The sequence below is a fragment of the Maylandia zebra genome, linkage group LG10, assembly GCF_041146795.1.
Source record: "Maylandia zebra isolate NMK-2024a linkage group LG10, Mzebra_GT3a, whole genome shotgun sequence".
NCBI lineage: Eukaryota > Metazoa > Chordata > Actinopteri > Cichliformes > Cichlidae > Maylandia > Maylandia zebra.
The window spans coordinates 13974419-14002113 of record NC_135176.1 but is presented as its reverse complement, the minus strand read 5'-3'; the positions used below and the strand labels follow the sequence as shown (position 1 = coordinate 14002113).

The 27695-nt window shown below is 41.3% G+C and overlaps 1 protein-coding gene across 1 annotated transcript in view; it reads left to right on the top strand.

Annotated features, from left to right (window-relative positions):
• Positions 1-794: 794 nt before the first annotated feature.
• The window catches only part of ephb4a (eph receptor B4a), a 41272-nt gene continuing 14371 nt past the window's right edge, over positions 795-27695 (top strand). Inside the window, exons 1-3 of the mRNA XM_004563983.4 lie at positions 795-1745; positions 23842-23912; positions 27333-27614. Of these exons, the coding sequence (XP_004564040.3) occupies positions 1667-1745; positions 23842-23912; positions 27333-27614 (432 nt within the window). The 5' untranslated portion in view covers positions 795-1666. The remainder of the gene's footprint in view (positions 1746-23841; positions 23913-27332; positions 27615-27695) is intronic.

Here is a 27695-nt window from a genome sequence, read left to right as displayed (position 1 = left end):
ATCATGAATCAGGTGAAGTAGTACTGAGCTGATCCATCATCATTTCGTATTCTTTAGCATTTCAGACCTTAGCTCGATTCCATCATACTTACATACATACAGGTTAATATCCCTCCCTGCTCCTTAAAGGCAATAAAGGCTCAAAAATTGTCCTCTCTGTTTTGTCCAAACACACTGATTTCTTATTCATGGGGATTAATTCAAGGAATATTGGCTGGAGTCTGATGGGCTGGATTATAAGTACCGCCAACTTCCTGCTGATTTTATCTACAGCACAGTTTACAAAAACTGCATGCCAGCGTTTGCAATAGGACGGAATTAATTGTAGTGTTGGAGTCAAGACGCTCGTGAAAGTAATCTAAGCGACACCGGAAATCGTGTTACATTATTGTCAAAATAAAAGCATTCCAGAAAAAAAAACAAGATACCAGCTGAGTGCGAAACTGAGATGCGCAAAGAAATGAAGTGCTTCCTATAGCGCCATGTTTTAAGATATTTTTATTCAACAAATGTGTGAAATTACAAACATGTTATCAAACAGACACCAAATATATTAGTTTGCAAATAGGAATTTATTTGTCAAAACAATGAATGGTAAGTTGTGAATCATGTAAAGGTCATATATTCTCTATTTAGTTCTCTTTTTTCCCCAACTTGCTGGTTCATTCGTATAAAATGTTATCGGCCTATATAATTTTATTTTGAAGGTGCTTGCCGGAAATTCCATAACTTTCTTTTGACCTACGCTTTTGACGCTGCTGTTATGGTAACGAGAGTGGGCGGAGCTTGCCCGTGCCATTCGACTCTGGGTTTGATGCGGTGTTGAAGTCCTTGGTGACCAGCTTACAGTAGTCAGAGCCACGAGCGCCCAACTTTTGATATCCAGCGCACATTCAGTTCGCTGACTTACTCAGAATACAAAGTAGACGTTTTCTTCCAGTTTCAGTCTAATTTTTCGAGTAAAACCAGGCCAGCTTAGACCTGTCGCGCAATATATCCCCACCACCTTTCGTTGGGTTTTTTCCCCCCCGCAGCCAAATAGTCTGGTTGCTGAAGGAATTAAAAAAGGAAATTAAATCAGACTTTTTTTCCTGGATATTTTTCCCGAACGTGGAGATGTGGAAGAAGGTATGAAGCGACTGCTATGTGAGGACTAAATGTGTATCTAACAGATATGCAGTGAGGTGCCCTGGTTGCAGTCTGCTCGGTCATCGAGCTGAGGGGGGAGAATCTTTCTCTTTTTTAGGGGGAGAAGTCGTGTGGTGCACAAAGAGCTTATTAAGCCGAGCATACAAGTTTTTTTCTTAACCATGCAGCCCGTGTGCTGACAGAGGGCTGAGCCTCACGAGGAGTTGCAGCACCGCGGTTTGTTTCTGCCTGTGTGTGTGTGTGTGTTTTTTCTAGACTTTCACCACAACACAAAGTTGGACAAGTTTTGAGCCTGCTTATAAACGCTCACTGTCAACGGAGCCACGTACGGACAGGCGTTAGTCAAAGTGTGCTTTCTCTCTGCGGCACAGTGTTGAGGCTTTTACTGAAGTCCAATTTAAATGCGGACTGGTTTTCGGTCAGTGGGTGCACAGCCGAGCTGCCAGTCGAGTGGCTGCCAGCGCCACTTGGTTTTTAATTCAAGTCGATTCATTTTTCACCTTCTGGTAACGACACCATGGAGCTGATATACCAGAGCATTGTCCTGCTGGGGTGCATCTTCCTGGACTGGGCTCTTCTGTCGACTGCAGATGAAGGTGAGTGGTTTTTTTTCCTCTTAAATATTTATTTATTTTCATATTATTATTATTATTATTATTTTCTTGACGTGCTGCCCACACTTGTCTGGGTGAGTGAAATGTCCAATTAGCATCACATCCCGTCTCTTACCAGCGGGAAGTGTCGTAAAACCACAATGCATTTTAAAAAGCATGCTGTGCAAAACACCACACAAGTCATTTTTTATCCAAGTAATCGCAGAAAAATCACGGCCACAAGCTCACTGTTACTGATAAATAGCAGTAAGAATGTCACTGTAGACACTGTGTTTGCAAGAAATGGCTTTTTTCTCCTCCATCTGGCAGTGGATTATTTAGTTTGTTTTGACAGAACTGTGTCACCGTGGTGCCAATCAATATTGTTTTGTTTTTTTTTTGTTTTGTTTTTTTACAAGCTCCTTGTGGCTTCAGAAAGGCCATTTCTAAGACCAGCTCACTATTGTTTTTTTCTTCTTTTTTTCACTTTTAAGTCATCACAAGGTTCCCACTCTGCTTCCTGGGGGATTATTAACCAGTTTACCTTAAAATCAATACTAAAACATTCAGTGGATAGAGGCTAGTACAGGCGTGGTGTGGTTTTAGTGGGTTAATGTAGAGTGCTTTTAAACTTTTACATTAAGCCCTGGAGGGAAAAAGGAAATCAAAACAACAAAAAAAAACATCTCACATTTCATATCAAATGTGTAATCTGGATCATAATTTCTATTCAGTTCTGGCAGCAGGCTTGACATTAACAGGCAAATTGTCCTGGATCAGCTTTGTGAACCATGAAGGGGGAGAAACAAGGCAGCCTGAAATTATCTGTCATAATGTTAAAGAAGATGATGGTTTCAAATGGTCTGGTTTTTACAAGGGAGTATAGCTCCACATCATCAGCATAACAACAGGGGCAGTGTCTGGATAATTTGCTTAATGCAAGGGTGGAAGAGTAACTCTGAGTGAGCCACGCTGACAAAAAGCAGAGGAGGCTGAGTGTTTATTTGTTCCTAGTCTTCTGACACGTCTCTGTCTTATTGTGACATTAATAGGGAAGTTTCGGCTACGCGGAGGGTACTGCAAACTGATTTGTTAAGGCTGCTGCCGAAACATCTCTCTGCAAAAGCCATTTATAGAAAATGGTCTTTGGAAATAATAGGCCTGTGTTTACCGAGGATCAAAGGATCACAACTGGGTTTCTTTAAGAGCTGTTGAACTGCAGGGTCTTTAAAAAGTACCTTACTGCTATGTAGGCTGCTCGCTCCTGTTCACCTGCGAGGACTACGCTTTATTCCACGTTGTGCTTTTTTGTTTTTGGCACTGCTTATAACTTTGCACACAGCACTGTAGTCATATTTGCTCACTGGCTCACAGCTAGTATGTTTATTTCCCTCTCCATCACTTGTTGGCATTAGTTAATCAAGGCGAAATGACATGCAGTCTATATATTAAGTTAAAGCAAAATGCTGGCGTTTCTCTTGTAGTTTCCCAACACGTGCTTCTTCAGGTAGTTTTACTAATTTTACCATTATTCACCCCCCCACCCCCCGCAAAAAAACCAAAACAAAACAATAAGGCTATTAAAAAAAAGCCCACTTTTTCCTGGGTATTTCCATTCCAATCGAAAACCGTTCTAAACAGGAACTCCATGTACATGCATGACTTCACATATACAGTGCTGTGAACACAAATCTGTCAGCTGCATCTGGTTTGAGGCCTCAACCCTCCCTTCTTACTGAGGCTTCCAGTTTGGCTTCATGCTGTACATACACATGGATGTGGCGTACATGACATGGCCCGCAGTTTTATTAAAGGGCTTTTAAGGATTGGATTTGCCACTTGTGCACGCACACCCGTCACATGTAGAAGTTAAATTACTGCAGCTACCGAGAGCCTGAATTCTTGCGGGGAAAACTTTGTTGACTTTGTATTTTGAGAGCGTAGTATGGGATTTTCCCAGACACTTAATTTTGGTCAGTTTTCTGGGAGTTCGGAATTTGGCCGTTAGAGGAGCTGGAGATTCTCCTCCAGCTGGAGCAGCAGGTTTTTTGCAGCTGAGACTTGACCTCTGACTCAACTGTCCATTTTTCTTCTTCAGTCTTTCTCTCTGGGACACAGCAGATCCTTAACCTCAGACTCTGTGTGGGAGGTGACGTCCCACATGTTTTTGGTGTCGGAGTTATTGAGCATCTCCTGAATAGCTTGTCAACTCGTCTCCGCTTGACCTTTTCTGCGTATTTGCAAAGATGCTGGTTCCAAACAGGTGCGGCGCAGACAGTGGCGGTGAAGAACTGGCGTGTAGACGGGAGCCGAGGCCTCGTAGCACCTTGTCGGCCGGCTCTAGAACATCTGTGTCTTGCCAAGTGTGAACAAGATGTCTGGTTTTTCGTGTCTTGGGTAATGACCCACTCCTCAGCCGGCACACTCTGGATCACTCCCCCCCCCTTGTTCTCCACCTAGTAGGGAATTCTGTAATGAACTGATGGGAGGGCAGATGAAGCTCACAGCTGCCAAATCTCTCCTCCTTTTCCAACTAAAGGATAAATGACTCATTTACACACCACTTGGTTGTTCAGAGCATGGATCTCTCTTCCCTCTGTCTTTGTGAAGATTAAAACACAGACCTTTTGATCAGATAATTAGTTTGGCTGGAAATTAATACCACTCTTTCTTTTTTTTTGGTTGAAATCTGCAGCGAGGATGAACACATACAGGCACACCAGACAACATTTTTGTCTGCCTTCCACAGAAAACACATAATTTACAGAAAATTATAACCACGGGTTTAAAGTATTAACCGCTATTAATAATTCCCACTTATGTACTACAATTTTAAAACATATTTGACTTCATAAATGTAAGCCATAATGACGCCTTATCCTCCCACACGCACACTCAACCTAGAAAGTGCTCATTTTGTTTCTCTCCCAGCCCCTTTATATCTTTCATGTACAATTTCTCTTTCTCAGCAATGCCAAGATGCAGCCGGTGACAGGACCACTGCAGTCTTTTCCACCTGTTCGGGTCCAGAGCTTTAATGATATGCCAACACTTATCACTTATCAGTTATCTCTTCCATCTTGCAATATGCGATGTGGCTTGAAGCCATTTTTGAGTGCTAGTGCACCTCTGTCACCCCTGTGATCATCTAAGAGGCTAGACGTAAATTCTTGATATGAGTAAATGCACTTATTTGGCTTAAATCTGCTGCAACTTTCATAAAATTGGGGAAAATGGATTAATGTAGGTGTGTTTTGTTGTTGTTTTTTCTCTATCCATTATTACACCACTGCAATTCTCCAGCGGGGTGCCATTAAACTGTAATTAAGTAATTAAAGAATGACTTCAGCTAAAAACAAATGAAAACAGTGTGGAAAGCGTGATGGGGAAAGGAAATGGCGTTTATGTTGATTTCATGTATTAATTTGAGGAAGGTTGTGCTCATTGGTCCACACTGATCACTTTACTGGTTCTCTTCTATCCAGAACAACTTGTGCTTTTCTTTCTTATCAATACATCAACTTTCCATGTTAGCCAAGTGTTATTTTTTGTAATCATTTCTACGATTCACCTTCTTTTAATCAAAGTCAACTGCACGTAGGTTTAATTGGTAGTGGAGAAATGGCTCAGTTGATGACTAAATGTCTCTTGAACTTGACGTAAACAGTTTTGAAATCCATGTCCATCTCTCTTGAACAGGAATGGGAAGTACATGTGCAATATGGATTTTTTTTTATTTATTTTTTTTACTGCAGCTGTTACTTCCTTATAATTTACAAGTCATCTTTTCACATAATGCACAACAAGAGAGTGCAGCTGCCAGAGTAATATATTTGGCTGAGGCCTGGCTTGTTGGGTTGAAAAATACAGACAGCACTTTTTTAGCTTCTGGCGATGGAGCGAGGAGGGGGAAGTGTCATCCTGTCTCTTTAGCGGTTTCTTCCATATCACTTTCTCAAACCACGGCTACCCTAATGCTAAAGCAGGTGATGGTAACATCTTTTTGTGTGGCACCTGAAAAGATGCACCATCCACTCTCTATTCCAAACAATGAGTTTGCACAGCTACAGGTTGGTGCCTTGGAGGCAAAGCAGTTAGTAATGAAGCCACTTTTAAAATAGTCAACTGCGTCAAAACGTATTGTGATACTTTGTCTGCAGGTAGGCATCTTTATCGACAGAAGCGCCAAGATTTTTCACTAACGAAGTTAATGAAGCTCCTGTTCTATTTTGGTGCAGATGCTTAATTAATGTGATTAGCAGCACCTGTGTTTACCTACTATTTCCTGTCCACATGGCAAATTTTTGCTGAGTAGTAAAGGCACTGAGTTTCTGGCATATTGTTAATTATTTCTGAAAAACTAATATAAAATTATTAAACCATCTGTTGAGACTATCTATTTTTCCTTATAAAATAGGCTAACCCCATTAGCTGACAGTGGTGCAGCTCTAGCTGACAAGTGGTGCATCTCCAAAGTGTTTTGGGTGAAAGTCACATGGAATGGCGAAGGTGAGACTACCCTCTAAAACCCAACGCCCATCATCGGTTTATTCTTTTTCCTCCTAGCTCGTCCAAGGCACAACTGCTGTGATGAATAGCGTAATGCCGCTCAGTCTAATCGAAACCCCAGTGTCTCAAATGGAGAAAGGATGTTTTTTCTATTTTTTTTATCCGAGAGGCCTTACTTGAGCCTCAATCCTTTCTTTCACAGACATGTATCCTTTTCTTTTGCTACTCCTTCCACATCCTCTGTCTCCTTGATGTTTGACTGGTGCTATGCTGTTTTCTCTTGCTGACTGTCTCCCCTGCCGTGGAAATGTGGATCGTTTCCCAGAAATCCTTTTAAATGGAACCGATTTTTATAAGAAAGGGATTTGCATTTAAAGCAACCTCCCCCCTCTCTGAAAGCCTGTAGCCCATCATCCTCAGTACCTCAATCCGATGATTAGCTTCCTCAAGAGTTAAACAGGCATCTGAGTGCCACAAGTACTCTCAGTCCGTGTCTCTCTCGTTCCCTTTCTCCCCTCCTCCTCTTCAGAGAGGGATACATATGGCAGCTGGGAGTTGCAGGTGGATGATAGTTTAGCTTGGTGAGAGGATACACCCCCAGCCCATACATCCATGTCAGGCATTCACTTTGGAGAGCCAGTCTGTCCTCCACCCACACGCTACTCTCTGAGAGTGGGACACAATGGGGACAGGCTGCAGCGGAGAGGGAATGAGGCCACAGCCTATCAGCCATAAGCACCAAGGAGAATGGCACTTTTAGAGGGATGGGGGTTCTCTTTGAAGTGAGTCAAGGAGAGATGGGCAGACCGGCATGAGTCAACGAAATGGAAAGAGCAAGTGCAGTGAGGGCAAGGAGGGTGCAAGTATGTGCACGTCTGCACAGCATATAATGAGCAAAGTTAGGTATACTGCCTATTTGCATTCTTTAATCACACACCTAGGGCCAGATATGAGAGATATATGCAATGGGCTAAATATGTGATTATAATAAAGGGATTAAGAAGGCCTTTAATTAGAAGACAACAACAGAGAAGGAGCTATTTATCTCGGGTCCATCTTTCTCATTTATCTTGCACACTAATCACAGTTCTCATTTGAGGCACACCGAGTATTGTGTTGGAAATAAATCCTTTGTGAAACGTTTCTTCATGCCATTGTTGCACGATACCTTATGATGTTTTTGTCGCTACATTCGAAAATAGAATGAAGTCTTAACGGGGAAGAAGCAACATGAGGCCAGCGAGACATCTGAGGCTGGATGTGCAAGAATTGATTAAAAAAGGCAACCTTGATTTAACAACAAAAAAAAATTCTCTGCTTGAAGCACGCTCCATCAGTAGACTTGATTCGATTCGTGTCTGGGATATTTTTCCTCACTGCGTCAGAGGTTGACCTACATCTTCCGTTTGGCTGTTTTGAGTTAAAATGCAACTCATTTGGTTCGACATCAACCTGGAGAGCACGTGCATATTTGATCCTACCTTCATGCATATGTACACATCTTGAGCGTGTCTCCCAGGTACTGCTTTCATATACCACTCTGAACCAAGTGGGCTCTGCTATATACGGCGTAACATAGAAGCACTGCCGTGTAGCTGCCCTCCTACAGTTCTCACACAGCTTAAAGCTTTAAGAGAATGTCATGCTCCAAAATAGAGAGGGTCAAAAAGCATTAAACACCTTTCTTTTTTTTTGCAGCGTGGTATCTTAGTATCTAAATTTCTGTGGATTTGCCACACATGAAAAAGTTCTTTACCTTCTTGTCTTCCTTCATATCCACAAATAGCTGCTCAATCCCATCCAATCATTGCGCTGTTAAACTTTGTCCTTTTTTCTGTCATTGGACAAAAGCGTGGTTTAGCAATTCAAACAGTTTGCAAACTACTGAATCCGCCTCCTAATGAAACCATAATGTAGCTGGCTGAGGAGGCAAAATAATGCTCTTTGTACTCGAGCAAATAGCTCCACATCCGAAGATGAGTTTATCTTTATTCCAGATATATCGGTCACCGCCACACAAGCAGCCAATTGCAGCCTCGTAGCGGCAATTCGTGGCTCAATGGAAGAGAATTAACTCTCAGTTGGGTCTGTTGTTGGTTGAATGTGGGAAAAGTGTGATGTGTCAGAATAAAAGGGAAAATTCTCGCCGAGAGTCTGTTCTCTTGTATCTTTACTTAGATGTGTCAATCCTTAGATGGTTTATTTAGCTGGAGTCTGCACTGTTAGCTTCAAGCTGTCCACCTCCCACAGCAGATTAGTCACTGGGAGCTGTGAGAGTGAGTGTGTGTGTGTGTGTGTGTGCATGCATTTTCTTCTGCAATTTCTTCCCCCCAAAAATGAATTGGAGATTCTGCTTTAGTCGAGGCTTTGATAAAAACTCAGTTGTAAGTACAGCAGCAGACATTTTTGGGGCTCGTAGCAAGGTCGTTAGATGCATCACAGCAGTCGATGGCTCTATGTGGGTTTTTAATCTTTTCATCTAGAAAGATTTGAAATAATATAGGTCACCTGTTATATATTATTTTATAAAAGTAAAGATTTGCATGTCTTTTCTCTCCTTTATATATATATTTTGCAGCTTCCAAAGCTGTAGTGCATCAATCTTTGTGAATGAAATAGTTTGGGTGTTTTTTTGGGTTTTTTTTTTTTTTTTGTAGTCACGACTAAATGGCACAAAGCTCCAATCATGCTAATAATTAATCTATAGTTATCTAGCTTGCAAACTAGCTTGTCTAATTATTAAAAGACTAAATCAGCACGGGGGTGGAAGAGTATCCTGCTGGTTAGGAAGATCATCCCAGATTTCGGCGCTGTGTGACTCCAAAGTATCCACTCTGCGGGGGTGCCAGCCTGTTACTGACCCAGACATCAGCCTTCCTGACAGGAGAACAAAAGTATGAATATCCTCTTAAGACACCGAGAAAGTGTTTGAAAACAAGAATGCAATTTGCACCTTCCCCTTTTGCTTTTGTCAGCTCTGGACTTTCAGTTTACGTTCTTCAAACTTTTAAGATGCTGACCTAAATTGAGGCTTGCGGGCATTTGAGAGCAGTGTTGACCACAGCGTAATGGTGTATGGTGGGTCAGTTATAGGGCAATGAAGTGTCTTTATAAACTGGTCACACCTGAATTTGGTCTATGAATATCTTCTGCTCTGGTTAAATAAGCAAATTAATTGCGTGCTGTAGGCCAAATGTTTATGCATGTTTGTAGAGGTATTTTCCTTCTTTGCTGTGATCAGTGTTGGAGTCGTTACTCAAAACGGCAATTATTACACATATTTCACTGAACACTTTTAAGAAAAGTAATGCAGTATGTTACCTAATTACCCCTGGGAAAAATTAATTTGTTATACTATTCGTTACATTACCTACTCGTTACGCTGTAAAATAGCTGAAACACACCGTCTCATAATCACCGTTTAACAATATAAACCTCAGGCTACAACCCCACACACCAACACAAATCCCTAATGAGGACACACATCTCTAAGTTCTTTCTCTTAGTAGAATACAAAGCTGACAACACAACCAAGGGTGGTTACAACCTGACTGCTCATCTGTTTGTTACCTGTTGAAATTCTGTATCTCAAAAGATAGAACTTCAGTGCTGATCCCAGCAGGCAGCATTCACTCAGCTTTCACTGTGGGTTCTTGACTATCTAATCCACACTCTAGATTGCATTGCTATTTTCCTCCTCTGACACTCGAACTGAAATCAGCTGATTGTAGTGCAAATGCAAGACCCGGGATCAATAGGCAGGCAGACTAACAACTCCAAAGAATTGGACTACTTGGAAACAGTTTTCTTCAAGAACCGGTTCTCGATTCCCATCTCTCATCCAGGGTGATTTTTTTTCTGATGTATAACAAACTGAAAATTTGTGACATTTGTCTTTTTGCAGTCAAACGTGCAATTGTGGCAGTTTCTTCTACCAACTCTATCACAGGATTCAAGACCATTTTATACCCAAAGTCAATGTTAGATTGATGTTGTGGATAGACGTGATTTTTGCACGATTTTTTTTAATCTGCTGCTTTGTGCCGCTGCTGCAGCAGCTGGGTTGGAGACACATGTATGATGGCGTCAGTCATAGTGATATGTCAGCAGAGAAGCTCAAAGATTTACAGATTACACCGAGGGAGATATTGCGACAGTTTGAAAAGATTCAACTTTGTGGAAAAAACTTTGAAAAAACACTGTAAACATCATATTTAAATGGATGATTTTTCATTTAGGCAGTTTCTGTATATCTCTGTACTCCAGCAAATATCAGCCTTTGTATCAAAGAAAAACTTTTTATCTAAGGCACAGCTGTGCAGGCTTCCATAACAGAAAATGGTATTGTAAAAGTCTCAAGCACTAAAATGCACCATCTTGTAAATGTCTGTTTTGTAAGATGCTTTGCTTTCAAAATCCTTGATAATGAGTGATAGTCTTTCAAGATCAGAAGCTTGAACTGAAAGATTAAAAGGTGTAGCACCCTCGCAAAAACATACCATGGAGTATTAGGGCCACCATTTGTGCAGTATTAGGGAACAAGTTTTGTTCATTTTGAAAAAGTTTCCAAGTGCAAATTTCAACAACAAAATACTATTTATAGAATAAAGAAAAAATTAAGTCAACTCCTTTAAGATGAATTTATGGCCCAGGTTAGCTAATGTGTTTGCTGTCCAGGGATAGTGGGTCTGTGTCCAGAGAGCCTTGTTGCTAGTTTGGGGCAGTGTACAAAGTATGTGGCCACTACTGCTTGTACTGTTGTTGGTCCTTCAACAAGCCAAAGAAATCAGCAAATATATAACATACTAGAAGCTGGAGCGAAACAAGTGGTAAAAAACAATGAAACATGTCCACTACAGTCCCCGTCTGTGCTTTCCATGCTTTATTTTTATATTTGAAGTTGTTGGGGTTTTTTTTTTTTCTTTTCATTGCTCTTCCATTCCCGGTGAACTCCGATGTCATTTGTTTCCCTATTCCGGATCACTTGTCAACCAGTCAGCATTTGACAAATGCATACTTCATCTGCTTTCAGCAATGCAAGGTTTTGGAGAACAGTACAGGAGCATGTAATGTGGCTCTAAAAGGAAGGCGTTACTTGTCCTATCATATTTGCATTTGGTGCCCGCTTACAAGTTAATTTGTTTCTTTAATTCAGTTAACTTTCAGTAACTATCCTGTGTAAATAATGTTACATTTTTTAAAAAAAATCAATACTTATAACCCTAATTTCAAGGAGCCTTCCTTCTCTTATCTCTGTGAGTAACAACAGGGAGCGTTCATAAAGAGAAACTAGATCAACATTTTGATGCATTTCTACATCAAAATGTAGGACCATGGCCACCTTTAATTGTCTTTTGAGATACAGAATTTAAGTTAAATTGCATAATATAGGCGATTTGAGGGAAAAGAGAATATGAGTATAAATAAGAGAAGACGAATGAAACGGGAGAATCAAGAAATCAGTCAGCTGACAGGATATACGTTGCAGGTATTTTTTCTGAATTGGATAGTTATTTGTCTCTTTTTTTAAGCAAAAGTGTCCAACCATGGAGGACTTTGCTTTTCTTTTCTTTTCCCTATGATACTTTAAAAGCAAACAGATTAATTTTAAAGAGTGCATTAATCCATTAATCACCACTAGTGGTGGGGTTTCGTAATTATGGTCTCCAGATTTCAGTAAAAATGATGCATGATCTGTTCTGCCTCGAAAGTCAACACAATCAGCCAGCACCAGTAATTTGTCTTCTTTGTATTTTGGGCCTCATCAAGTTATGTGTCTGTCTTTCTAATTTTATACGTTGTACAGTATCCGAAAGCAGAATGGCTTGTGGAATAGCAGAGGTTTTGAGAATTGCACTCTACCCTGCAAAATAAAAAAAAAGTCTCATCAAGAAAATCTTTTTAAGTTTTCCTTTGTAATTCATTCTTTCTTTTATAAGATTCTGGATCAGGAGGCCACTAGGGAGCTGGTGCAGCCCGCAACAATGTTCTCAAAAAGCCTTTCAGTTTTTCTCAGACTTGGGTTATTTTTGAAGAAGACTTGAGAAACTGTTGCCCATAATTGGAAGCAGCAGGAGGTGAATTCTCACAGTGGCAGATCAATATGCCAAAGAATGTGAAATATGCAGCAAGGCAATTTAACCAATCATGCTTTATAGAAGTGAGTGCAGGGCCTTACGTGTTTAAAACCTGAAGTTTTTAAATGTGTCTGCTTGGAATTTAATTTGGAATGATTAACAATTTGGGCAGAAAGAAGGACGATCAATTCCTTTTGCCGCTTCTTGCCAATATTAGCCAGTTGCTCGTGTTTGCGGAAGTCCATTGGCAGGTATTTTATTATAGAAGTACTCATACAGTGGGGCAAAAAAGTATTTAGTCAGCCACCAATTGTGCAAGTTCCCCCACTTAAAATGATGACAGAGGTCAGTAATTTGCACCAGAGGTACACTTCAACTGTGAGAGACAGAATGTGGAAAAAAAAATCCATGAATCCACCTGGTAGGATTTGTAAAGAATTTATCCGTAAATCAGGGTGGAAAATAAGTATTTGGTCACCACAAACAAGGAAAATCTCTGGCTCTCACAGACCTGTAACGTCTTCTGTAAGAAGCTTTTCTGTCCCCCACTCGTTACCTGTATGAATGGCACCTGTTTGAACTCATCATCTGTATAAAAGACACCTGTCCACAGCCTCAAACAGTCAGACTCCAAACTCCGCCATGGCCAAGACCAAAGAGCTTTCGAAGGACACCAGGAAAAGTATTGTAGACCTACACCAGACTGGGAAGCGTGAATCTACAATAGGCAAGCAGCTTGGTGTGAAAAAATCAACTGTGGGAGCAATCATCGGAAAATGGAAGACATACAAGACCACTGATAATCTCCCTCGATCTGGGGCTCCACGCAAGATCTCATCCCGTGGGGTCAAAATGATCATGAGAACGGTGAGCAAAGATCCCAGAACCACACGGGGGGACCTGGTGAATGACCTGCAGAGAGCTGGGACCAAAGTAACAAAGGTCACCATCAGTAACACACTACAACGGCAGGGAATCAAATCCCGCAGTGCCAGACGTGTTCCGCTGCTGAAGCCAGTGCATGTCCAGGCCCGTCTGAAGTTTGCCAGAGAGCACATGGATGATACAGCAGAGGACTGGGAGAATGTCATGTGGTCAGATGAAACCAAAGTAGAACTTTTTGGTATAAACTCAACTCGTCGTGTTTGGAGGAAGAAGAATACTGAGTTGCATCCCAAGAACACCATACCTACTGTGAAGCATGGGGGTGGAAACATCATGCTATGGGGCTGTTTTTCTGCCAAGGGGACAGGACGACTGATCCGTGTTAAGGACAGAATGAATGGGGCCATGTATCGTGAGATTTTGAGCCAAAACCTCCTTCCATCAGTGAGAACTTTGAAGATGGAACGAGGCTGGGTCTTCCAACATGACAATGATCCAAAACACACCGCCCGGGCAACAAAGGAGTGGCTCCGTAAGAAGCATTTGAAAGTCCTGGAGTGGCCTAGCCAGTCTCCAGACCTCAACCCCATAGAAAATCTGTGGCGGGAGTTGAAAGTCCGTGTTGCTCGGCGACAGCCCCAAAACATCACTGCTCTCGAGAAGATCTGCATGGAGGAATGGGCCAAAATACCAGCTACTGTGTGTGCAAACCTGGTAAAGACCTATAGTAAACGTTTGACCTCTGTTATTGCCAACAAAGGTTATGTTACAAAGTATTGAGTTGTATTTTTGTTATTGACCAAATACTTATTTTCCACCCTGATTTACGAATAAATTCTTTACAAATCCTACCATGTGAATTCATGGATTTTTTTTTCACATTCTGTCTCTCACAGTTGAAGTGTACCTCTGGTGCAAATTACTGACCTCTGTCATCATTTTAGGTGGGGGAACTTGCACAATCGGTGGCTGACTAAATACTTTTTTGCCCCACTGTAGATGTCAGATCTCCTTAAGTGATTTTTTTCTTCTAGTTTACCTGCTTTGGGAATATACCTCACAGCTATGTGTATTTTTGTGTGTTTGAGATAAAAAAGGACTGTTTGAGTCTGAGTTGCACAAGTGCTGTTCAGCAGTTGACATCACAGGTCAAGACTCATTATTCGTAGGTGGCAATATAAAAAAGCCACGGAGGCAAGCTGATGTCTCATATCCTCTTAACCTTAACCTCTCATTTTATGCCGTGGCTAAAATTTTTTCATACAATTGAGATTAGAGGTAAATATCCGCTGCGCGCTGACATGACTTGAATAAGTTAACAGTTTTTCTTTTCACTTAAACGCAGTTAATTAAGAGTGAATTGCAGTGCATTACAGGTGCACCCTTTGAATTCTTTTACCTTCTTATAAATCAATATTTGTTTTGTGTTTCAGAACCAACACTTTCTGGTGCGACATACAATAAAAGCTACTTTCCCTTATTCACAAAGGGTCACCACAGAGGGTAGCTCTGCATGTTTGAGTCTGTGTATTTTTATGCCAGATGCCCTTCCTGGCGCAATCTCAAAGGGATTCGTGTCTCCTCCTGGGATCAAACCAGGTATCTCTCGCTCGATAGGCGAATGTGTAAACCCTTTACGCTATAAACGTTTTACTTTAAAAGGTGAATTATCCAGGGATTAGGGCATACCTTCAGCAATGCAAGCAGTTTTAGTGTTGTAGTGAAATTATTAATAGCTAAGGAAGAGAGGGCGATCTTTCATACCGGTTCTCCAGCGTGAACTCGAAGATTCGCTGGGGAAATACACCTTCACTTGGAAATGATTAACATAATGATTCTGTCGAGCAAATCTCAGGTGACCGTGTAAGCCGGAGCCAAAACATTCAGAGGGCAGGTATTGTAGACCTGGTCTTAAATCCACAGAGCTTTGGGGTCAGTGGGTTTAATTCGGAGCACCGTTGATCTCTCTCCCAGCTTCTTTTGGTTTCTGTCCAGATTGAAGCTTCCTCCTTAACTAGGTCACATCCTGTCCTGGGACAGAAACCAACCACAACACTTATTGATATGCGTCCCTGCGGGCAAAAAAGAGAAAAGGTGTCGAGCATTAACACCTTCCCCAGCTCTTTCATCTTACTGCTCCTGTGAGGCTTACTTATAGTACCTGGGCTCATCCACATGTGCCTCGAGGGGAGGGGGTCTTTGTTATACAGTAGGTGGGGAGTGAAACTGTATCCTGCCCGGCTGCTGTTCACGTGAATGATGTATGCATTGGCGGCACCAGACCAGGAGACAGGAAAAGGACAGGAACTACAGGAAGCTGGTGTCTAATCCCAGTAGACACAACTTTGTCAAAGACACACAAACACGCTTTATACACATACATTCATTTCATCACTCGCTAAGCATTCATTTTCACGTGCACTCGCCGTACAACAATAAACTGTTGAAATGTGACGGAAAATCCCCTCTTCCTTCTTTTCCGTGTCTTCATTTGCACTGTGAGATAAGCTTGGTGTACCAAAAATGATCATTCTTGCATACTGTCAGTAAAGCCTGGAACACAGTCACTTCTACCTCCTTAGCTTAGCTAATCATACAGACATGACAGCGCTATCAATATTCTCATCTAAAGCTGGCTTATTGGTTGGTAAGCTTCAGAATCTCTCTCTTTAACACCTTGCAGCCCATTACCCACGATCCTTCATTCCTCCCACTCAGCGCCGTGTTTGGCCAGCTGAGTAGAGGTGACAGAGGAGCTGGGCATTGTACTCCTCAGTCTCTGCATTTGTAACTTCACAATATGCGACACTTCTCATGTGACCAACCCAATGCAACAATCTCTGTGTCCCCAGAGAGCCTGTCTGAAAATGTGCACCATTATCGCATCTTTAAACAGTATTGCATCTCTGTCAGCCATTCTCTGTGGCGACTTTTTACTCTAAGCTGCTGCTGTGGACAATTGTAACCCATCACTCCAGCCTTAATTCCTGGCAGGAAAGCAAAACGCTGAATGTTTAAATGTGAAGCGTGTAGCTTTCAGATGGCTCCGGGGCAACAATCATGTCTGATTTCAGGATATTGGCTTTGTAAAATTACATGTGCCAGCAGTGTCCCCTGATAAACAGAAGATTCTCAGTTATAGCCAGAGGACAGAAAAACTCCTATCAGGAATCTACTTTGCTGCCACCGAGAAACAGAACGACCCTTCATATCAAACAAAGAAGACAGCAGATTATATTCCAAAACTATCAAATAAGTAGTATCCAAGTGCTTTCCTTTATTTAGCTGTTTATTAATTATTATATTTGTGTATTGATTAGAATACTTGGGAGGGAAGGAGACCTGAAAAATGGTATCATATGTTCAGTTGATGTGATATAAAAAGGATAATGTGTTCAAATAAATTGTCAAGATGACATCAAGATGTTAGCGTGTTAGCTGGACAGGCTAAATATTCAGAGCAAGTTGCTGTGGAATGGAAAATACATTGAGCCCATCCACTTTTTATACATTCGTCATCTGTGAATCCCAAATTTTCCCCTTCTCACATTCCTCTTTTTCATTATCCCTGCTCTTCTCCTTTGTTTCAATTTCGCCAGGTGTACAAGGGTAATTGGCTCTCTGTTTCTTTAATTAAAATGAGGTCTAATTGTAGCTGAAGCAGGGCAAATGTTATTAGGCCTATAATTTCCCTATCATACTCCAGAGCCACAGAGAGAGTGGAAAATAGGCAGCAAACGGGCATGCAGGGAAGGAATGAACATACAAGTTAAGGATAGAGAATGAAGCAGTTGGGGTGGGGGGTCATTTATAATGGCTCCAGATCTTGAATATGAAGGCAGTTTGAAACCTGAACACGGCTCGATATAGAACATGGGGGTGAGGTGTTTTCTGTACATGCCCCAATTTAAAAAAATGAAGGGTCAGGTTTTACATTTCAAAAGAAAAGCATGTACAACACTCCCTGTTGTTGTCTTGCTTTGACATAGAACAGTTAAACCCATTTTCTTTTGATTCCACAATATTTTTTTTTAACTTTTTGCCTTAACAATATTTAACATGTTGATACTGTGTTTTTTCTGTAATTGTTAGTCGAAGGCTAAGGCCTAATCATCTCGCCACCACCCGTATCAGTTTAGACTTCTCCGGTGTCTAGTATTGCGTACAGTTGTCCTGTAATTACTGTACAGTTGTTTGTTTTGGATGTTAAAATTCATCCAGATGACGAATTTTCATTGTTCCTACATTTTTCGAGCACTGGGGGCAATTTTCCGGCGGTGGGTGGTCGCCGCTGCTGAAAGAATGCAGGGGAAAAGCCAGCTTCCTCTAACAGGGCTTAAGACTGTATCTACTTCAGCGAAAGGCAAGGCCATGCAAGCACATAATAGGAGCGCTCACCATCTCATAGAAACACTCACGCTCACGCATCCTGTCTCATAAACCTTAATGATAGAGCAGTGATAAACAGTGATTACCATGCCTGTGGGGGTGGGGATTTCATCTCTACTCCTTCAGAAAAAAAAGAAAAGAAAAATAATTATAAACACAGAGGCAGGTGTGTATATGAAATGTGGAGATGTGGAAATATGTATAGCCTTTGTGGTAAGGGTGTTTTTTAGATTATGCTGGAGTGAACTCAGGGTAGACTAAATGTGGGGAAATCACCACTCTGAACTTTGTCATCCAATTATCCTCCTCATCCACCTCTTCCCTCTTTTTTTTTTTTTTTTCCCCCTCTCTGCTCTCTCCAGGCTTTCCTTTCTTTTCCTTTGTCACCTTAGATTGTTGTTAGAAAGCTGGTGGGCTTCTGTGGTTTTGAAGTGGAAATGGCTGAGAAGCACGGTTGTGTTTCTTCAGCTTTCAAAGAGTGTAAAATTGTGAGATTATAAAAAAGCGAAATGGGGTATGAGAAAGGAGGACTTAATGACGAAAGTGGACCCGTTATGCTCATTTACAGCTCGCTCTTTTCACTTTTGGGCTCTACTAGAATAGCTTTGACTTATTGACAGCCTCCTTTAATCCAACTTTTTTTCTGATTGGTTGCACCTTGCAAACAGAAGGTTTGAAGACCAGGTGGGTGGAGCCGAACCCAAACTCAGAGCTGTGTGTTTTGACCATATTAAGGATGTCCCCTCTCCATGACATTATACAGAGCCAAGATAAGGGGGAAAAAAGCTCAGGATTTACCTGAGCTTTAAGTTCAAAGGGATTATTTGCACATATGTTGAACTTACTATTTAAAACATTATAGTTCCATACTAAAGCCACGTCCCTTTTTCTTCTCAATATGATGCATGACCTGTTGCATATGCAGTGCTGATGACAAGTGATGCCATGTCCTTGCTTTTATATGCAGGTGGAAGGCAGTAAAAAAGATTTGACTAATTTGCGTGTACAGCAGGGAGAGTGCTGCGGCGAGAGTGGGATCGAGAAGAGTGAAAATTCTGTGTTTGAGTGTGTGTGTTGGCCACAGAGAAAATGTATTAAATTAGCTGGAGAGAGAATGTGAGCGGTGGTGGGCGTGATTGAGTGATCAGTGAAATCATTATGGGAAAAAACAAAGAAACAAAGAGTGACCTGTTATGGATGAAACAGTTTATTTTTATTTCATAATAGTATTGTTATTGTGTTACTCATTTATTGTAAGTTGTGTTTGGTGTTGCGGATATGCGTGTTTAGAATAGGTTTATTTAAAGATAAATTATATAAGATTATTAGTTTAAAAATTGAGCACTGAGATTTAAGAACTTAATTACAGTATAGATAATGTATATAATTTGCTTGCTTTATGCATCCTCTCACAGAGTGACTGTGTCGTGTCTTCAGCTCAAACTTCACTGGGTGTTTTAGCCCTTAACCATGAGTAAACAGAGGTTGTGGCTAAATCACTGCCCACCAGCTCCAGGCTTCTAACCCCCCTCCTCCCTTTTATACCCGAGCCAACAAGAGGCTCTTTCTGCTGCTTCCCCAGTCCTGTGCACAGCTGTTTTCCTGCTTGTTCCCTGAAACTCCAACTGTAGTGTGCGACTGTGCTGGGAAACCTCTACACTCCACTTTTACAGGAAACAGCCATACTTAACACCTTTTCTCTCCACACTCCTGGATGAGGTTATGGTATTTTAGATTTGTCCTTTTTGTGAGACTCATCACAGCCGTTTTCCCATGGCCGCAGTGGTATTTGACTTCTGGTGCCGTCTCCGCCGGTGTTGTTTGTGCAATTCTTCTCATTAGTCGTATTTCAGTCCTGCCCATTACCATTGTGTCTCACCTTTCAAGCTTCTTGTCCTCTCCCACTTTCAGGAGACTCTGGGGGTATTATTCTGTTTTGTAATTGGTAACATGTTGCGGTGCCCTCTTGCACATAGTGTACATCAGGTTTCTAGCCTTAATCACCCATGCCAGACTTTTCAGCTGTCTTTCACTCGTCTTTCCAGCATCACCAATCAAAATCATTCTTGTTTGCCATCCAGTCTCTTCCTGGATGTCACTGGTTACCAGAGTTTACTTGCTGAATGGGATGCCACAACTGCAGATACTCTATAGGGTAACAGTGACTTTCCACCTGGATCTGCTGTGTAGAGCAGCTTTGACGTATTGATAGCTCCCCTTTTAACTTTCTTCTGATTGGCTTCACCTGGCAAACAGAAGGTTTAAAAAGCAAGTGGGTGGTGCTTCTGTAACTAATCTCTACTCTGTGTGTCTCTCTGTGTCACTACAGAGTCAGAGAAAGAAGTAGGACTTCTCAGAGATAATTTTTTTCTTTTATAAAGATAACAATGCCGATCTGATTAACAGTCACTGCACTTATGCTTTCTCACACCCTGCTTATAACGCCCCTCCCCTGCCCAATGGCATCAGGCAAGGCAGACGAGTGGAGACTGTGTAGCTTCTCTGGCAGATCACCATATAGGTTAGTTGTATGATGATTCCTATTCTCTAGCACCAAACAGGTTGAACTTAAACACTGGTTGTTTTAAATTAAAGAAAAGATTTAGCACAACCTAGCATTTGGACACCAAGTGTTACTGAATAGCTGCAACCCCTTTATACAGTAAGGTATTCTAAATATTGCTCTCTTAATAATATAATCGCAATCACCGCCCAATTAAAGTGTTAAGGTCATCTATTCAACTGCTCGTTAATGCAAATATGTAATCATCCAGTCTAATGACTGCATATTTATGCATTTAGGTATGTAGACGTGGTCCAGAGAACCTGCTGAAGTTCAAACTGAGCATTTAAATTGGGAAAGAAGATGATTTAACTCACTTTGAATGTGGCCATGGTTTTTTGCTGCAAGATTCGCTGGTCTGCGTATTTTAGAAACTGCTGTTCTACTGGGATTTTCCTGCACATCTCTAGGGTTTACAGTGAACGGTCAGAAAAAGAAGAAAATATCCAGTGAGCAGCATTTCCCGTGGGTGAAAATGTTAGAGGTCAGAGGAGAATGGCCATGCTGCTTCCAGCTGATAGAAAGGCGACAGTAACTCAAATAATCACTCGGTACAACCAAGGAATACAGAAGAGCATCTCTGAAGGCATTGAACATGGAATCAGATGGGTACCATTCCTGTTAGCTAAGAGCAGAAAAGTGAGAATACATTTCACACAAACTCACCAGAGTTGAACAATGAAGACTGGAAAAACAATGCCCAATCTAATGAGTGTCCATTTCTGCTGCAATGATCAGACGCTAGGGTGTGGGGGATATTTTCTTAGCATACTTGGGGCACCTTAGTATCAGTTGGGTATTGTTCAAATCCCACAGCCAACCTGAGTGTTTATGACCACAGTGTACCATCTTCTGATGACTGCTTCGAGCAGGATAATGACAAAGCGATCATCAAGGGCGATCGTGGCTCGAAGAGTTGGCAGTTCGTCTTGTAACCGGAAGGTTGCCGGTTCGAGCCCCGGCTCGGACAGTATCGGCCGTTGTGTCCTTGGGCAAGACACTTCACCTGCCGCCTACTGGTGATGGCCAGAGGGGCCGATGGCGCGATATGGCAGCCTCGTTTCTGTCAGTCTGCCCCAGGGCAGCTGTGGCTACAACTGTAGCTTGCCTCCACCAGTGTGTGAATTATATAAATGCAATCTATTATTATTATTATTATTATTATTATTATTATTATTATTATTAAAGCTTAAATCGTCTCAACACAGTCACCAGATCTCAATCCAGTAGAGCACCTGTGGGATCTGGTGGGACAGGAGATTTACATCGTGGATGTGCAGTCACCAAATCTCCAGCAACTGTGTGATTCTGTCATGAATCTGTGCCGCAGAAATTAATGGCAGTTGTCTGGATTTATAGGACATGAAGACTTGGTGAGCTAGAGTTGTAGCGCTTGACACAACAGGAGCCAGATTCAGCTTTACCTCAGAATCTTTTTGCACCTTCGTGTGTATTTCACTGGGATGTGGGCTGGTAAGTGGTAAATGCGATTGCCTCTCACTTCACACAGGATCACAGAGATTAGTAACTGTAGGCGTTGGAGTTATTTTTGTAGAATACTACAAGTGCTGGTGTTTTGCAAAATATATTCAAAGAGCACGAGGAGTCCATGACAGCCTTGATGTCCTCGTAATGTTCGGTGTTAAAGGTTTCCCCAAACACCCTCTTATCCTGTACACAATCTTTCACAGGCAACACAATATCTACAACATCCACAGAAAATGAAAGTAACTGAGAGAGCGATATTAGGATTACACTGTGAGGATGAATTTTCATAATTTTGGCAGCAATATTTATCACACTGACACTGCTAGTCATCAGTCTGGGGATGGTGGTGTGAGAAATGGTATTAGATGTAAGTATTTTTCTTTACTTAGGGCTTGAGTTAATGAGTGTTTTTATTATTGATTAGCCTCCTTCTTTTTTTTAAATAAATGCCTAGCACTGTTTTGTTTTCTTTTTTCTTTTCAGAGCCTAGTCAAATCTTCACATAGTTCTCACATTTTTGCTTAAACTTATCTGATGATAAGATTGCTGGCAATTCATCATAATTAACCACTGTGTTTTACAAGCTGACGGTTGTAGAGGAAAGAGAGAAATCATTTCTACTCTTGATGTTTTGTAGTGTGTTTTGTGTAGTTTAAAAGAAAATTCCTTTAATAAGCCTTTATTAAACTTCAATGGCTGAAGTCATTATTGAAGCAATAAAAGAAGCCCCATTGAAGAACTACGGGCTTTAGATAAATGCAGATGGAATCACAGAGTTTGTGTTTAATGCCGGATGCGTGATTGTATGACACACGTACGCAGCAGATGTTTTGAGAAACAAAGCAACATGTTGAAGCGAGTAGGCGGTGGAAACGCATCTTAAACAACTGAGAAAAGCAACACGTTGTCCTCATTGAGAATTCAGAGTAATTGTTTAGTTTCTGAATGAGCTGTTCAGCGGAGTTTGTCAGCTCGAGGTAAACGAACAGGCAGCAATGCGAGGCAAGATATTGATATGTTATTAAAATTAAAATTCTATTTGAAAGTATGGATTTCCGAGGAATTCGAGCACTGCTTTATTATTTATGTGAAGGATATTGATCTAATGGGAAAACGTGTGAGTGCAAAAATCGAAACGTGGGGGAAAAAATAAAGCACAAAAAGTGGAGATCTGGGGCAGATGAAGCGTTGTATTTGTCTGTGTGTGCAGAGGGTGTACTGCGGCGTTATGGCATGCTGACTTAACTGCCGAGCCTTATATTGGAAGCCTAATTCAACAAAGCACCTTACTAACCCCAATGATAAACCTCCTGCTGAAACCCCCATTTCCTCCAGCATCCATTTTCATGGAAGCGCTCCTTGGTTTGTAGCCACATTAAATCTGTTTATTCGTAAAACCAAACTGCGCAACCCTTTTGGGATGAGCTTCTGTGGGGAACAGGTAGGGCACTAAAAGCCACTCTGTGACAGAAACCGCATCCCATCAGTGTAAATATGACTCGGAGCCTGCTAATGCAGCTAAAGCGGGGAGGGGAAAAAAAAAAAGATGTCCTCACATCAAAAGAAGTCCCTGCACCCAAACTAAACTGTGCTTCCAGTTGCACGCAGTTCAGGTCTCGGATTTTATTGGGTTACTGAATCATAGCAGAAGTCCTCAGATTGTTTGTGAGCTGGCAGCCTAACCCTCAAAAGATTACAAAAAATCAATTCTATTGTAATCACAGATTGTGACTGGAAGGGCTTAAATCTTGGTGTGCCTGTGCACACGCCTGTGCATGCGCGCGTGTGCGTATCTGTGTAAGTCTGTTCGATTCTGCTGTTCTACTTGTCCCTGCTCTCCCTGGACAGACTCCTTTTTTTTGAGCAGGTTCAGTTCGACCGCAGGCGTGGCGTGTCGCTGGGAACTGGGGGGAGATGGGGGGAATAAAAACAAACATGAGAGGAAAGACAATTTTAGAGTAGTGGGAATGTTTCTGTGGATGTAATTGACTGGTGAAACCTCATCTTCTATACTAATCCCAGCATAAGCCATAGCTGATACTTTGCAGAGCGCTTGGGACTCAAAATATGTTCTCTCTGTGATTTTTAGATTCGATTGTGTGTTTTCTGAATGTAAATGAGCCTTATACGTGTCGTTTTTACATTTCCTGCTGTGAGTGGTGATATATTTTTTTTATCTCTTCTGCAGAGGTCCTGATGAACACTAAGACAGAGACTTCAGATCTCAAATGGACCGTCTTTTCCCATGCCAAGCCACAGGTATGTAACCTCAGCTTCACTGTGTTATCTGTATTCCTGCCACAGAGCCTAGTGGTGACTGGGGATTTTTGGCCTCCAGCTGTTCCTTTGTTACTTTGGCTATAAAAGATTTCCTTATATGGCAGGTAACTGACAGAGTAAAAGAAACACCAGAGTGAATGTGGGATTTAAAGTGTATTGAAAGCAGATGCTTTGATAGATCTCATCAACCTTGGAGTCGAAGTCACAGTCTGCTCGCAATTTTTGGTCCTGCAGCCAGAAAAAGACATATTTGTAATTTGATCAGCTGAGTAGTGGTTGCTAAGGTATTTCTGCCAGCAGCGTCTGTGACCAGAACTGCTCAACTTGCCGATTGCCTTGGAAGGAAAATGGTCCCAGTGATGGCGGTAGGAGGATTTCTGGTGCTGGACTGAAATACTCAACAAATGTGTCTGTGCTTTTGATTAAGATGCAAGGCTGAAGCAGGCAGACTGTCTCTAAATAGCCTGCACAGCATTTATCATTTGAAGCAGTTTATCAAAAGCTCTGTGTTGTCAGAAGAGTGGCCGGGCTTGTGTTTTTAAGCATTACCTTGGCACAAAAGAGTATAAAACCGTGATTTAGTCAATGATGACAAGCAGCGGTGGGGAGATGCCACGAGCTGTCTGCTTCAAAAGTGCAGACATAAAAGGGATACTGTATTATTCTTTATTTTTAGGATTAAAGGATTATGATACCCTTGTAGGAGATATTTGTGGCAACTTACAACCCAGTCAGATAAAAATTTCTGGCTTCTCAATTTCAAAAATACTTGAATGTCACTGTTGCATTAATAATTCATGAGGAAGCCAAATAAAGCTAATATTCATATTAAACCTTTTGGTGTAATGATGCGAGTGTGACAATTGTTTTAATGAAACTGGGATGTGCTTCCGACTAAATCTGTCACAGTTAGACCCTGTTGCATATTAACACACATCTATGGGCCTCCATCACACAGACGCGCACATTTGAAGGTAGTGCCATTGCGCTCTTTGTGCAGAGATCATGGCTCCCAGTTTTTGAACTTTTTGATTAGTTGTGCATCCATTTAAAACTTGACTGTCCTGAAACGACTCACAATCTTATTCATGAATCACTTGCTCTTTCTCACATATTAAGTGTACGCAAAGCTTTATTTTTATACTACATTTCATTCCAAGCAGGAGCACAATGCACTGCACAATGCACAAGCTCCTTCAGAGTGTGTATCACCAAACTATAAAGATGCTGTAAAACGAAAATGTACGTAAGAACGATGATAACCAAAAGTCAGTACAAGGAGTAAGGTGAAAAAAGTGAAGTAATAATTATGATCGTTTGTTGTCCAGTTAGAGTAATAAAATCCTTCAAGGTGAAGTCCACAAACAGTCAGAAATAAAGTAAAATGTTAAAGCCAAACAGCATGGATAAGCAGGACAGGTTTTAGTTTAGGTTTAACATTGATGATTTATTAGGTTTTTACAGTCTGCATTAGCCAGCATCAGATGCATTCAGTGGCCAATTCATTAGTTACCAGGTTGGACCCCTTACACCTTCGTGACTGACTTGAACGCGTGGCATAGATGCAGAGTGGCACAGATTTGTTGAACAGCAGTTTCTAAAATACTCAGACCAGCCCATCTGGCAGCAACAACCTTACCACGTTCAAAGTCACTTACATCACCTTCTGCTCACTTTGAACTTCAGCAGGTTCTCTGGACCACGTCTACATACCTAAATGCATAAAGATGCCATCATTACACTGGATGATTACATATTTGCATTAACGAGCAGTTGAATAGAGGTGTGGGAAAAATCCAATCCATCTGACAAGAACAGCCATGCAACATTCAAAGGCACTCGAATCACTTTTCTTCCTCATTCTGATGCTTGTTTTGAACTCCAGCAGGTTGTCTTGACTATGTCTAGATGCTTAAATACAGACATTTAATTGGCTGACTAGATACCTCATGAAGACGTGCCTAATGAAATTGCCAGTGTTTGTATATGTATAGTATTCGTCTAAGTTGGATTGGCCATGTGTGCTACCTACTGACTGCGACTCCACCAGAGGTTTACCTGGATCATTCTCATAGGTGCAGTTAGACATGAACACACACTTTATGCTAAATAGCTGGCAAATCAAAGAACATTTATTGTCCAATCTGACTGCGTTAGACATTTGCTCTCTACGTGTCTAGTAAAGTTCAGTTCATGCGTGAAAATGGCTCTAAACAACAAGGCAAAATCAATGATTGTAAAAGATTTGTTGAAATGTCATCAGTGCCGGATGTATGTCGTAAATGTCATCCACTGTGATGTCGAGACTTCAGTACTATTAAATACAGAAGGTGTGACTTGCTGCCAAAGAGATGTAATTATTTTTTTCAGGAGGTAATCTATATCTTGTAAAAAGTATTAGATTACTTTTTTAAAAGTAACACTATATGCTTTTTTTTTTAAAGTCCCATTTATGTAACTGCACTTTGTCTGTGTACTTGTAGCTCATTCTCTCATTTGCCTTCAAGTCACACTTCTCTTTGAATGGTTTTTGTCAAATCCAGATGAGTCCTCACAGATTCGGTGCATCTTCATCACAGAAAACATTTTGTTCACAGACACATGTGCTGCCAAAGTCCACGGTATTTATTCTTTTTTGGGATTAGAAGGGAAATTCTTCTTTCCAGCGTCTCAAACCTGGCTCTCGGTGCTCTGCTGCACTGTAATTCATTCACACCACAATTCTGCCTCACTCAACACATCATCTGAAAATGGATTTTTAAAGATTTACATATTTACATAACCGAATTTCTGAGCCTCAAGTTCAGCAAATCTGCTAAATTCTGCCCCGAGTATGTTAATTTCTTGCTTGTTTCCCGCTCTTGGGAACATAGTGATGGTGAACATTTTGCTGTTGACTCAGAAGTCAAACATTAAAGCATTTTTCTGTTGCATTTGGCTGCCCAACAAATGTAGATTTCTGTGCAGTTTTTTTTTTACTTCACTCATATTTGCGATATCCCCTCTTTATTCTTGTGTTTTAGGCTATAAATGTGTTTGAAAGGTGAAAGCTTTGTCTGTCTCGATGCTGTTTGCAGAAGTGTGCTTTGTTTGACAAGTGAGACTTGTATTCCCACTGGCTGTGCTGGAGCTCAGTGGGAGGAATGATTTAACAACCCAGATTCAAATTCGGGCTGGATTAAAATCCACAGTGGGCCAGATCTGTCCCACGGGCCTCTGACAGGTGCAGAAGGCCAACAAAAGATTGTAACATTATTATGATGAATAGGATTTTTGATGTGACCAATTATATAAATATATAAATACCCCAGTGAAAGTCTTTATAGGTGAAGTAAATCTACTCTGTGCTCACAAGTTATCTGGGTCAATCTGACAGCCCTTTGTTCTCTCTGCTCTCAGTGGGAGGAAGTAAGCGGTTTAGATGAGGAGAACAACAGCGTAAGGATCAATCAGATTTGCCAAACGGACAGTTCGTCCAGCCACTGGCTGCGCAGTGGCTACATCCAGCGACGGGGAGCGTCTCAGGTGTACGTGGAACTGCGATTCACCATGATGGAGTGCTCTTCCAGGAGCACACACCACCGTAGCTGTAAGGAGACCTTCAACCTCTACTACTATGAGGCAGACTCCAACGAAGCCACTGCTACGAACCCACCCTGGATGGAGAACCCCTACATCAAGGTACCCATTACATTACATTATAAAAAAATAATGCAGGTTTCTTTTCTGTTGGCTAGTCTGATAAATATTATAGGAGCTAAT